We start from the raw sequence: 14266 nt of genomic DNA on the forward strand, positions 1-14266 counted from the left end.
CTCTGCTGGTAGTTGTTTTTTTTTTCCACTTGGTCCAAGATACGCTAAAGCTCTCCTGCTGGTCAGTGTCTGAATTTGGAAGCTAGTAGCTATATTTTCCCGTCTTTCTGTATGCTTGTCTCCTTCTTTTTCTGTGTACTTACTTGTGTATGTGACTGTGAAGGTTGTGCTTGAATAGCTCCAGTGAATGAAGAAGGATAGTGGTGGTTTTGTGAACTTGCTGGAAAATTTTAGTTTCACTCTCAGCAAGAGGTCCCCACCCAGCTGGGGAGGCTTCTGTCCTTCTATGCTGGTGACTGCACTGGGCTTGTTCCTGTGACCTTGGCTTTGTGGAATCGAAAACTTAACTCAGCCTCTAAGTGTCACATATATAGTTTCCTTGTGGTTTTATACTGTGTTGGGATTTCACCACTATGTGCCCAGCTTTTTAGACTTTTTAAAGATAATTGTTTGGATTTTTTTTTGTTCCGTTTCCTGCATGCATGGTCTATAAATCACAGTCAAAGGTCTGGCAATAACTTGTTAATGAGACACAAGGTTCTACTCTGCCTATCTTCCACTTTCATATTGAATTTTGTATCTAGACACAAGGGGCATATATCATATGGTGTGATTCTTGGGGTGTGCTGGGCAGGGCCAGGAGCTGGACTGAGTGTTCCTGATGTGTCCCTTCCCACTTAACAGATTCTATATGTGTAGTGATCTGCCCTTGCCACACCAGGTGTCATTTGCTACTTTTTGCACTGTTCAGTGGCAGAAAAGGAGGAAAGACTGATTATAGAGGGCTAAACTCTCTTCAGTGCTTAGCTGGAAGGCACTTGGGGGCTACAGTGGTGCCTCTAAAAGATTATTTGAGTAAGTGGATCTTGGCAATGCTATTTTTGAACCTGGGTTATGTTAAAAGGCATGTGGCTTATTCCAAAATAATTTTGGCAACTTATGTTCAGGTTGACAGTGCTGAAACACTTCTGCTGCATTTCTGTGAAGTTCTGGTAGATGAGAGTGCTGTTTTGTACTTGCAATGTTTACCAAGCCTTTCTAACATTATGCTGACTTGTGGTGACTTTTTTCTTCTTTTTCTATGCTGATACAGCACTCTTTAGAGTGGAATGTAATCTATGTTATTTTTTTTCCACAGATAATGAAGGAAATTTGCATTTCATAGTGGTATTAGACATGAAACTTAATTATAAAATTTGACCATTTTATCTTCAGAGAAAAGCTAGGCTGAAGCTGTGAAACTTCTGATGTCTTCAGGAGCCCTGTATAATTTCTGTAACTTGTGGGCTGGGCTGAAATAGTTCACCTTCTCTATTTTTACTTCCTAAGCTCTGCACTGTTTTTGGAGTTGCTGCTGCTGTTTGAACCTTCTTGCTCCCCAGCAGCTGCAGAACCTGAACATACCTTGTGTGCTTCCAAATCATAACAAATGTCATGGCTCTTCTGTTTTGTTACAGAAGTTGGGGTTTAGGGGAGAGGAAAACTTACCAAAAGAACTCTTTGATCTGCTCACTGTGTCTGTAATCCATTCCTGGGTTTTGAGAAACAGGTGGGCTGTAGAATTGGTTGTGGCCAGATGTCGTGGCTAAGAAATGAAGCATGAGGAATTCCCTCCTGTCATCACTGCTGCCCTGGCATGGCTTCCTAGCAGACTTCCTTCCTGGTTTTAGTTGGGAGATAGGTTGTTGGTGAGACTGGTTTTTGGAAGCAGTGAAATAAATGGCAAACCAGTTATGTCACAGGAGTCCTCTTGGTGTTCTTGGCCAGAATGGGCTGCATGGTGTGTGGGGAGCTGAATTAATGGTTATGATAGGAACTGAGAAGTGCTTCAGCTGTTCCCATGGTAGTCACAAAGTTCTTGCTGTCTGCAGTTGGATGTGTATCCTTGTACTGTCCTACTTTACCAATTAATGAAATACAGAGGTTGAAATGTGTTGGAGCAATTCCTCCTAATTCCTGGACAAGGCAACAAGGGTTGCAGTGGGCCGTGGGAGCTTCTCCAGTCCTGTTTGTCAGATGGAGGTTGCAAAGCTCCCTGGCTGAGCTGGGCCTACTCAGAAGCCTGGTATTGGGGATCTATGAGACATGACCCAACTGGTAGCTAAAATACTGCCAGGGACATCTGATGCAAGTTAGATTTCTTGTGAAAATATTTCTCCCCTCTCCCCCTATGTCTACTTATTCCTGCTTTTGTGTGCTGGTGGGGCAATTTCAGTGGTGGCATTTGATCCTGACCAGGAACATGTCCTGTTCTCTGCTGCTTCTTCATTCCAACTGCTTGATCTTGGATGCAAGAGACAAAACAGGGGACATGCGTGTTTTCTATGCAGTATTGGTAAGGATTTATACTCACTTCACTGGGATTGTACTTGATAGAATGCAATGAACTGGCCTGCCTCATTTATTTTGACCCTCCTGACAGAGGGTAATAAGACTGCTGAACATCTGTGTAGATCAGGGATAGAACAAGGGAAGGAAGATAAAGGCAATTATGGTGGAATAGTAGGTACAAAATTGTTATTGTAACAGCACCTGATGGTCATGTGGGAGTGAGAAGACTGAATGAACTGTCCTGTGATTTGCTTTGAGAGCTTGATCATCTTTTTTTCTTAACAGTAGTGGGGTTTTGATCATTTACAGGAAGAGTAAATTAGTATTTGGAGGCAAGTAAGGAGAAAGGTGGTGGAAAACTGCAGGGCTGGGGAAGTTATTTGAGTGTAAAGGTAAATTTCTGAAAACCCCTGTGTAAAGCAGCTTCTTGACACTTTTTGGTCATATCACTGCATTTACACTAGAGCTACTTTTCAGTGACCCAAAGTCTCACATGCACTTAGTAACACAAGTTCCCAGAAAGGTAGATTGTAGCAGGTTGTTTTTAATTAGCTTTGCAAGCATTTTAATTGCACCTGTATGAAGTTCTGTTTCTGAACCTTGCCACCCATATCCTAAACTGCCTTGCTTATCTCACAGTGTAAGCTGTAAAGATCTTTAATCGGTGAATCCCCTGTTTCAAATGGTATTTATGAAGATATGTAACAGGGGCTTATCTTTTTTCTGTGGCTGACCTGAAATACTTGTGGCAAGCTTTGTTATAGGAAGGAGAATGTGTCAGAATGCTGTGATTTAAAATTAAACAAACAGTCACCTACAAAAAAAAACCAAAACAAACAGTATCAATGCTGTGGTTATGCTACAAAGTAAAACAAAAAACCAAAACCAGGCAGCAGTGAAGTTTTATAATGCTTTGTTCATGCAACTGTCTTAATCCAGTCCAGTTAAAGTGAGGGGACTGCACATAAATAGAAAAGTTTGTGACAGTGTTAACTGTGAGAATACTACAGTTAGATAGTAAATGATTGGTGATTAAGGCATTATAATGTTTGGTTGACTATAGATATTATAGAGAAGAGCTCAAATCTAGGGCAAGTTGAAGGCAGAGTAACAGACACTTGCACACTCCTGTTTGAGCGAATTACAACTTGTTTGTGTTTTGTTGTCCATCTCCTTTATTTGTATTGGAGTTTTACCAACCTACAATGATTTTTTTAAGGAGACCTGTAAACAAGTTTAATGCAACTTGCTTCAATGTTAACTTTGTGAAGTTGAAGTAGTTTTTGCCTGGATGTGTTTGCAGGCCTGCAGAGAGAAACAAGGCTTGCTTTTCAGTAGCAACGTCTTGCTTCTCATGCAGGAGAAATTAAACTAGTAAGAAAATAACCCTGTGATGAAACCTGTTCTGTTTTTGGTAGCAACAACAAAAGCAAGTAGGATAGTAGGAAAGACAAGACAACATAAAGAACAGACTGGTAAATGTGTGCCATTTGGAGCACTTGGTTTCCTGTGCTAGGGAGACTGGGGCATTATACAAGCTCATCTGCTAAATGGAGTGTGGGTCTTGAACACGGAGGATGGTGCGTGGTGTCTCAATCTCAATCTGTCCACTTTGGTGTAAAAACTTCTCTTCAAAGGTGCTTATATTACATACTCCCATTCTCATTGTGAGTATAGCCATGATACACATATTTTTGAAATACATGAAAACAGTGATTGTTTATTTAAACACTTAAATTCAAAGGGAAATAAAGGTAATAATTTAAGGCTTCAGCCTTAAAATGTTTTTGTTAAAGTAATGTGAAATTTTATTGAGCTGGTTGTAAGGTTGTTGCTGGCAATGTCAGATGGCTTCATAACCAGTAGTACAAAATGGGGGTGTGAAATTAATAGCTGAAAATCTGCTGTTCAGACCACAGATGAGACTGTGCCTGCTCAAACATCAAGTTCAAGGTGTGATGCTTCAGTAAGGTGACCAATAATATAATTACTATAGTGTGTGCATCTGTTTTTAACCCTTTTAATATTTGAAATTGTTTTAAAATCAGCTAGTGAACATGTGTATTGTTGACATTAAATATTTATGTGAGAATGCTGTGCTGCATCTGTTGCATCACAGTAATTGTGAAGGAGCAGTTGTATTTTTGGGCTTCATTTGTCTGGCTTAGGAATGTGTATGATTTGCCGGTCAATCTTGCACAGAGACTTTTTAGAATATACTGTACGTGTGGCCTCTATCTCAACCTTCACATGATTTAGGCTTTAAATCCAGCTAACACTTAGTTATGGTGATGCAATATGATGGTGGTGGCATCATGGCATCATGCCATGATGGTGGTAGCAGGAAGTAGCAGAGTTGGTCATTGTGCCACAGTACTTTGAGAGGCACAGATGGAGTTTTTGACATGAGTACAATGTGATTGCAGGCTAACTTCTGCACAGTGTTTGCTGGATTTGCTTACAAGGTTTCTGAGAGTTTTATTATCACATCTTAGTGGGTGGTGGCATTTGAAGAATAAAAGAATGCAATCCTTCTGTCCAGTGGAGCTTTGGTAATTACTCCTCCACACACTTGAGCTTAAATAACTGAGCCCAGTGTTTTCCATTTGACCTGTCAGAAGCCTGCAAAGTATACACACAGAAAGCTTGCTGAAAATTTCTTGAAAACTAGCGAGGGTGTAAATATGTGATCTTTTGCTGGCTTGCAAACTTGAATCAGTTGCTGCCCCTCAGCTGCTTGCCACTGCCTAGTCCTCTTTTCACCACATCTCTGCTGATTGTGGCTTGTGTGAGCTTTCCTTAGCTAGTGTGGAGTTGAGTGAGGTGCCTATTAACCCAGCTATTGCTTAGCCTTTTCAGACTGGGCTGCTTCCCAGCCTCTGCTTGGGAACCTGGGCAGGTGGCTTGAGATAGATAGGTGCGCATTCTGTCCCAAATAAAATGCACTATCGTTTTCACTGCTGTTGGATCTCTGCTTATGAGTGTGTGTGTAGCATTACTGTCAGAGAGACTTGAGGCTTTTTGGTGTTTAGTTGTGTGGGTCTATTCTTCTGTTTAGGTAACAGTTCAGTTGTGCCACATGCTTTGTCTCTTTTCCACACTCCTTCCCAAGTCCCCTAATACACAGAAGTGCTGTGCTAAACTGAAGAGCATTCCCTCTGAGAGCTTTAATTCTCACTTCTGTGGCACTAAGGAAGCAGGCTGATGCTGCTTTTTGCTTAGCTCTTTTCTCTTATGTTTCTCTTAGCTAGTTGGCAGTGCAGTGGGGTGGTTCTGTGTTGCCATAGCTGCTGTGTGATGGTTCTTCTGTAAACTGACCTCAGACTCGGAGTAATTTATTAATCTGTTATTTTGTAGGTTCAATATTTAACAAAACACGTGGTTTTACCTCGTTCTTTTTCTTCTGTGCTAATTGAGGAGGGAGAAGAGAAAGAAGGCCATTAATTTTAACAATAGTTTAAATGATGTACTTCTAGTACCTGACAGTTGATGCAATTATTTTTTTAATACAATCTTTGTAGAATGTTATACCTACCAAAATGTCTGAATGTTGGATTGTCTGTTGACATATACTCTCTGACCTTGTTGAAGTCTTGATAACCTTAATCACACAATGATTTGCAATTTGTAGCTGTTAAAAGAAGATCAGTGGCAGAAGGTTGTGAATGCTGTGTAGGCTTTTAGCAGTGAGTGTAAATTTAACTATCGGGACAAATGGACAAGAGATAGATTAAATCTATATTGAGTTAACTGGAGGGTTTGAAGAGGATTGAACAGGAATATGTTTTGTGTGGGTTTTTACCTTCCTTTTGGTAAAGGAGGCTTTCATGAAAGTAAAGGCTTATACAGTGGCAGCAGTGTAGGTAATTCTAAGATGGTTTTTTGTAGTCCAGAAAATTTTGCATTGTTGCTCTGGCATTCTGCATAAGGACTGGTGTGATACCTGCCCTCATCAAGCTGGCTGCTCTAGGACTGTGGGCTGGGTGCTTGCGCCCGAGCTGGGTGCTGTGTCACTGTGCTAAGCCCTGAACATTCAGGAAGTGCCTTCCTGCACTGAGCTGAGTAGATGTGTTTTGGGTTGATTTTTAGGTCTTTTTTTTTTCCTTTTTTGACTCTGATAACAGCAGTGCTATTTCAGAAAGAAGGATGTTTGCCTTGGGACCTTGGCAGGAGACAGGTTTGTCCTCTGAGGAGTGGAGAGTTTAACTGGAGAGGTGTTTGTGTTGGACCCGACCAAGGTCCATAGGGAACAGACTTAGTTTTAGCATGCCTCTTATAGTTTCTTACTGATTTTTAGCTCTCTGAACTAGGAAAAGACAGCCTGTTTAACTTAAGGAGCTCTCTTCAGTATTCTTGTTCAAGGAAAGAATAGGGAAACTTGGGGCTCCTAATGCAGACTTTCTGCAGATCCCTCTTTTCCAGGTGAGCAAAACTTTCCACCCCAGCATGATGACTAGGAAGTCTAAAGAACTTTGTTCATAGTTCCTGCAGAAAGCAGGGCACCTCTGCACAGCACTCTCCCTCTTTGTCCTCTGTGTTTTTTTGTTGTGGGAAAGCATGAATAGAGTATGTTGTTGCAAGCAGGAAGAGAAGTAGACTGTCTGGGTGGAAGAAATTGATCTCTAATTTTAACGAGACTGGCTATGTGTATGCTTGTGACACTCAGTGTCAGATTGGAAATAAATAGCTTCTTATAAATGGTGCAGCTGAAGATTTAGTGTCTTAGAGGGTGCTGTCTGATCACCCATGCATTGTTACAGGGCATTAAAAAAGGGGAAACCAAACTTTCAAATCTTTGGAGTTGCAGTGTTGGTGCAACCCTGCTGACCATGAATGTGGTCATTGGCCAGGGTGCACCACTCTTGAAATGTGCCTGTGATTATATTTAACTGTGATTATGTCGCCTCTTTCTCCTTGCTGTGGTAGGAGATAAGAGTTTTAACTTTTAGGATGAAGGCCGTGGTTGTAGCCCTAGCTGGTAGAGTGAAGGCCTGTAGACTTGGGCAAGTGGAGAGATGTGCTTGCTCCAGAGCTCTTCTTCCAGGCTTCCTGATATGTTTTCATTCCCCTCTTCCCAGCTTGAGGCAGACATCAATGCACAGCCTTGTGGAGTTTAGATGGGGAAAGCTAGAAGAGTTTGAAAAGAATCTGTCATAAGATACTTTCTGAGGAAAAAACAGTGTGGGATTTACAAGGAAGCTTTGAGATGTTTATGTTCTTGGAGGTACAAACACTCGTTTAGAAAATGAGTTACAGGAAAGTGTACAAGTAAATTATTCGTATGCTTGCCTACACCATTGCTTCCAAAGCTTTGGATTGTGTCCTGGCATATGAAGGGCAGAGGAATGAGATGTTTTTTTGGAAGCCATGCCTTTTTCTGCAGCAGTCCCTACTGCTGTGGGGTATGCTGAGGGCAGTTGTCTGTCCTGGGTGGAGTTGCTTACCAGTAGCTCTTACAGCTGCTTGGCTGCTGGCTTGAGCCCAGTCTGTTCCACTGCAGCAGGACAAGTGGTTTTGAAAACTCTGAAATACCAGGATTGCTTGTTGGAGGAGCTGGGGCAGATCAAGTGATGGCCCCTTTCCTGTGCTTGGACTTGCATGCTGTCACTCAGGGCTCAGTGCCTGGGCTTCAGCTGAAATGCATGTTACATCCTAGCATATGAGCACACAAGTGTTGAGCAATGCATCTGTCATGGATTCATTGGGATTTGTTTTATAAAGGTGCCTGTGAATGGGCAGGAACCTTGCTTTGGAAGATGTGCTCAGCATTTTAAATGAGAAGCAGAATGCAGAAGGCTCCTACTTTTCCTGTGGACCTCCTGTCACTCCTGTGAGTTGCTGTAAACAGGTGGCCTGGGATAATTTGTGAAAAGCAGGTAGTGTTTGGATGTGGCTGGGTTTTACAGGTGTGATCATAACATAAACAACGCTTTCCAAAGATTAATGTCCTCGATAGATTTCCCCAGTATTTACATTCAAAACATTCCCTTTTACAAAAGAAAAAGGGAAACTGTAAGAAGAACATCAAAAAAGACCAAAATTATGGTGATTCTTGAAAGACATTACAATTTATGTGCAGTTGCTACTATAATTTCTTTTGCAGGATGAGTCAGTTATTTGTGGCAGCCACAGACATGCAGTTTTACGAGACCCATGTGTCAAGTGCCTGAAGCGCTGTGTGCTGGAAAGGTTTGTGTTGGAGCTGCCTGTGAAAGCACTGAGAGAATATACCTGTGTTATCTGTACTGCAGTGCTCCACTAGCTGCTACACACTCTGTTCCTCTTCCACAGTAAAGAGGGCATCTACTGTATTGATAATGTTCTTCTCAGTAGAAAGCTTATGCTGACATGAACCTGGCTCTGTGAAACGAGGTTTCAATAGAAATGCTAAAAACGTGTTGTTCTCTTTTTAAATTTGCTGGTGTTGTGGGTTTCCTGGAAGTAAGGGATAAACTAATAACTAGTTTCTATCAAAATGCAACAAGCGTTTGAAACATTACTTTCTGTTTAAGTTCCTGTTGCCCCTCCACCATCCTTCTTAGCATCTCCTTAGAAGCTCTTGTTTGCTTGCTGAAACAAGTATTTTGTGGCCTGCTAATTCAAATCATGTGTGGCAGGCCAGCAAAAAAAAGTTGTCAGGTTGTTGTGGTGAAATAAAACATCCTGAACAAAATTATGGTGTGTTAATCCCACAGCACGAGAAGCTCTTAACTAGATGCTCATTATAGCAGTATTTTAAAGGGTAGGACTAGACAGGTAACACAAGAACCTTGAGAAAGGCTGAGCTTCCCCTCTAGGAAAACTCTTGGCTTGCTTGGCTCTCACCTGGAGAAGGAAGGTGAAGGAGGAACTCTGTACCTCCTTGTTCTGCTCCCATAAGAAGTCCCTTAGATTTGTTTTCTTCCTCTGTCATGAACCCAAGCCTTTCTCTATGGACTTGTTTGGAAGAGTGGATGTTCAGAGCAGGGCTACCCAAGGCCTACTTGGAACACAGCTGGAAGGAGGCAGACTGTGAAAAAGAAGCCAGTTTCCTCTTCTCAGAGTCAAGGCATTCAAAGCTCTTGGAAGGTTCCCAGAAGGCAAAGAAGAAATGGAAACCAATCTCATTATAGATTCTTGCATACAGGGGAGTTTTAGAATTAAAGGATGTTGCCCTCTGCTCCCATTGTTGTTTGCCTCTGTGACCTTTATTTTTACTCTGAACCCCGTGCTGACTGTGTATATGCTGGGGCTGTGATAGAAAAGTGGTATTAAGTATTTATGAGCTCACCTTCAAATGAATGGGTACAGTTATCTGAGTTTTTTCCCTTCTTTTTTTTTCCTTTTCCTCCCAACTCTAGGTGGTTTTTACTTTCCCATTCTCTGCTCTGTGAACTAAGCTATAGATGAGTAGTGTTTCACAGATAAAGTGTGGAATTCAGACCTACTCTTCAACAAGGGCTGAATTGTCATCCAAGCTCCAGTCCTTCTGAAAACTGTTACAGCAAGCTTGTCGTGTCTTGACTGTAGCCTTGTTCTTCATGCTTTGTAATACATGGACAAGCATAAAAAGATATAATTTCTACTAGGCTTCTAGTTAGGCTTACCTCTACTTCTGTCTTCCCACAGTAGTTTCAGCTGGTCTGTTTGGCTGGTCTTTTTTATCATACATGATAAGAAGCCTAGGCAACCAGCCAGCTGCTGTGGAACTATAATAGGGCCAGTGGCATGTACAAAATTTGATTACTGCTGTCAACACCAGAGAGAATAGAAGAGAGCACGTCCTCCAGTCAGAGAGCCACTAAATAAATGGCCTGTTGAATTCAGCAGTAGTAGAAATAAGACCATCTTTCTCCTAATGAATGAAGTGGTTTATGGGTAGGGTATACTAGTACATTGAGCTCTGGAGTTAGGTTAAATTTTTTTTTTACAAGTCTTCCTTTGCAGCCTTCAAAGATTACTTTGACCAGAAATTTCCATTTCTCTTCTGTTTTTCTGCTCTTGCAGTTAATATATGGATTTCACACCCAATACTTCAGATATTCACAGAGGCCATGGTTTCACTTTTAAAATTTAGCTTGAAAATATTCCTGCCATCCTAAAGCTTACTTCTTTTCAGATGAGTTCAGAAATGAAACTATTTCATGCTAGTAATTCTATTTCTGTTTAGGTGAGAGATATTTGTTTTTTTAATTTAAACATAGTGTAACACACCCCCCCCTTAAGATAATAAATATTCTCAGTGTATATTCTTGCTGAAATGTTGGATTTTTGAGCTAAAACCTGCTGTTAGATAAAAGTGTTTTCTCTGATGCTCATGGGGCAGCTGCTGATGGCAGGCAGAGCTTGAGGGCTGAGCTTCTCTGGAAGCTCTGGTGCATGAATGATTTACTCAGCTTTGTTAAATCTTCACATTGAATGAAGTTCAAGGGACTGATGGAGTCAGAGTGGTGTTTCTCTAACTGCTCTCGCTGACTGCAATCACTTTCTCATTTGAGAAGTGGTAAACCCAGAAATGTTGTCACAGACTAGCTGACTCGTGGAACTTGTGCTTATTCTTCAGTCTTGCCAAGTGTGGGTGGGCCTTGGAGCGACAGGGACTAAGGTGGGGTAGGGTATTGGATACACAGGAGAGCATTCTTAGGGAATTAGACCACTCTCATCAAAACCTGAAAAAAGGAATACGTGGTGCTGTTGGTAAGACTTCTGGCATATGTGCAGGTCTGTTTGCTAATTCTCATCATTTGCTTGGTGGAGTTGGCAGCGTCTTTTTGTTTTGTGCTTGGCACAGTAAGGTTTGCATTTGTATTTACAAAATACATCCTTGTTTGTTTCTAAAATAGAAATCGTAGCTTTAAAGCTTTTATTACCTTTCCACTTTGGTCTTGTTTGCATGGTTCACAGAAATGTTTGATACAAATGTCAGATTTAGCCCCCTGAATGTATGGTTGTCTTTATTAATGAAAACAAAACTCCTTTTGTGTGAAGCCTTTCAGCCTTCAACTTTGAGGAATTTTTGAATTTGGGAAAAAACATCCAACCCACAAATTTAAGTAAGACCAACTTCTGGTCCACAGAAATTTAAAGAAAAATCTAATCTTTATTTCTCCCTTCTTCCCTTCTCTGAATAGTGTCTGGGGTGTGGTAGAGTAAACTGTCCTGACTGGATATCGATGAAGAGAGGAGAGCTGTATCTAGAACATTTGTCTTATAGCATGATACAACGAGACAGGCAGACAAATCAAACAGCCTCTTTCTTTCTGCTTTTGAAACCAATTCTGTGGTTTAGAATGCTCCTCCCTGGTCACAGTGCTTGTGCTTACGTGTTCTAGTTAATCTCTTCTTACATTACTTTATTGTGACTTCTTGAATTCTGTACAATTCAGAATCCAAAAGTGTGGGATATGGAGTGTCTTTCATAACTACAGTATTTGGATTCCTCTTAATTTAGTTATAAAGTTGGCAACAGGCTTTTGAAGACAGAGGGATTCAATTTGATTTTTTTACTGGTAGTAAGCACAGTTTAAAGGCCCACTTGAAAATAACTCAGATCTTATCATAGCCCTGCATTACCAACTTTCTGCTTTACTGTTCCTTGCTCTGTCTTGTTTGGAATTACTGCACAGTGGAGAGGGCATGCTTAATCAGAGTTTGTAGTTTTCCACTTGAAGGTTTATTTGTACAACTTCCTTTATGTGCTATAATCTTAAGTTTAAAATTTCTTGTGCTTTTTTGAAAGGCCATTAAAAGATGTGGATGCTTACTTTGAAGAGTTGTTCTGGTTTTATGTTCTGTTGAATGTGTGAAAAAAGTGTTATGATACTGCAAACTTTTTACAGAAGGAACGCTAAAAATATTTAGGACTTTTTAAAATGAGTATGGTGTTTGATCAGAGTTTGATTTGAACAGAAAAGGAAAATTACCATCAGCTTTGCTATTTTCAGTTTGTAGAATTTAACTTGCCAGTTCTATGAAAGCTGGAGTGTTCTCCTATTTTCATAGGGAGTAGCAAAGCAGCATATTTATCTGATTTTAAAGAGAAAAGAAATCTCAAGTAGCTTGAAGTCTGTGTCTTGCTAACGTGCAGCCTTTTTAAAGGTTTGTTTCCTGACTGGTTTTGTCAGTCACTGTGTGGCTGAATGTGTCAAACCCTCAGAGGAAAACCAGCGCTTCCCTCCCCCTTGAATCCCATCATGCAGTTCTTGCGTGGGTACTAGCCTGTACTTCCTCTGCATCTTCACTTTCCTGTTATTCAAAAACTGAGCTTGATCATGAGCGTTCAAACAGCCAAAAAAGTTGTGTGGAAAAAGTGCAAGGTTGCTGCACCTTGGCATACTGACCGGCAGACCTCTTATGCTCCGCTGGGTGAGTGCTTCCCTATGATCTGAAGTCTGTGGTAGATGAAAGGATCCAGGCATGTGGGTCTGTTTTTATCTTCTACACCTGATGAGAGCTGCTTTTCTTAACTTTGCAAAAGTTTATTTACTCTAACAGAGCAGGTCGTAGAAGGCATGGCAGGAAACATAGCGAGGAAAGGCCGTTTTCTGTGGCGCTGCTCCATTGAAAGTGTAGTCTGAGTCACACCTGCAGACACAAGATCCTCTTGGTAATGTTTGTGTTGTGGGCTTCCCTTTCACCTAGAACAGTAACTTGTTCATGGCAGAAATTTTAGCATTGTTCTGTCCGATTGAAATTCTTAATGTCCCTAATTTTCTTAAACTATGCATTAAATTTAGGTGATTTCAGCATTTACTTGTTTTGATTCTTTAAAGTTCTGCCTAGTGTGCCTTCTGGTACTTTTGAATGTATAAACTTACAGCAGCTCCTTGACACCCTACAAGTTTTTCTCCTCATTTTGGTGGACTCAAGAGAGCCGTGTTTCCTGTAATTTGGAAAGAATGTTTTGTGGAGGGATGCTTTGGAAAAGAAGAAATTTGGGATATTATTCTTTCCTCTTCCTTTTGCCATCTTTCATACCTATTTGGATTGAAATTTCATGGGTTGTCTCATCTGTTTTTTTTACTGGGGCCAAGTAACAAGAGATTGGCAAGGAAAAGACAATTTGATCATTCCTAGTACCTGTGAGTATGCTATGTAGATACAGTAATTGACAGATGGAAACTGTTTATTTTGTGAATTGGTGTCAGAACTTTGATAAAGCAGAACCTGTTGATCAATAAAGAATTTGGTCCACTTAACTTTTGATGTGTTTTTTTTGTTACAAAGTTGGAGTCTGAAGGTGGGTTTTTAGAAAGAGAAACTAAAATCCTCTGAAGATGTATCAATGTAATGGCTAAATTTAGAATAAAATGATGGGCTGGGACTCTGATTTCACATATGTTTGCTTCTAGAACAATGAGGTGGATTTGGATATATGCCAGTTTAGCTGAGAGCAGAAACTTTTCCTTTGGCTCACTCCAAACTTCCTTAAGAAACTGACAAAAATGTTAAGAAAACTTAGTAATGTGAGCTGAGTTGCTTTTGACTGACTCTGGAGAACTCAGTAAATTATAGGTTGGAGAGATCTAGTGTTCTTCAAAATCTGCACGTATTCAGCCCTCAAATGTGAGACATCTGCAGTTGATCACTCTTGGAAGGTTAGCAGTAGGAGAAAATCAATCTGCTTCATTTTTAACCTCGGCTGCTGTTCATGGAAGTTGTTTGTTCTGGCTTTGCATGTACTGATGTAGGGTTTTTTTTTTGACTATTTCTTTTTTTTTTTTTTTTTTCTTCTTTTTTTGTTGTATTTTTAGAAGTACATAAACTTGGGACAGGAGTTATAACCAGCCATGCAGTTAACTGATGAACACTACAGTTGTGAAACCTCTGAAATGTTGATCTGTGGGATAATAGAAGGGTCAGTCTCTCTAAGGTTTTATATCTCAATCTTTCTAATATGTAAGTGCTCACACTTAATATTTAGTGATGTCTGTGTGTCTATGGGTGATTTCTCTGG

The 14266-nt window shown here is 40.6% G+C and overlaps 1 protein-coding gene and 1 long non-coding RNA gene across 2 annotated transcripts in view; both read left to right on the top strand.

Moving 5' to 3' along the window:
- LOC137470975 (uncharacterized) overlaps positions 1–9492 on the top strand; it is a 29924-nt gene extending 20432 nt beyond the window's left edge. Inside the window, exon 2 of the long non-coding RNA XR_010997331.1 lies at positions 8435–9492. This is a non-coding gene — a long non-coding RNA (uncharacterized lncRNA). The remainder of the gene's footprint in view (positions 1–8434) is intronic.
- A 3067-nt stretch (positions 9493–12559) lies between these two features.
- The window catches only part of UTRN (utrophin), a 302322-nt gene continuing 300615 nt past the window's right edge, over positions 12560–14266 (top strand). Inside the window, exon 1 of the mRNA XM_068184872.1 lies at positions 12560–12675. Within this exon, the coding sequence (XP_068040973.1) occupies positions 12582–12675 (94 nt within the window). The 5' untranslated portion in view covers positions 12560–12581. The remainder of the gene's footprint in view (positions 12676–14266) is intronic.

The sequence above is a fragment of the Anomalospiza imberbis genome, chromosome 3, assembly GCF_031753505.1.
Source record: "Anomalospiza imberbis isolate Cuckoo-Finch-1a 21T00152 chromosome 3, ASM3175350v1, whole genome shotgun sequence".
Lineage (NCBI taxonomy): Eukaryota > Metazoa > Chordata > Aves > Passeriformes > Viduidae > Anomalospiza > Anomalospiza imberbis.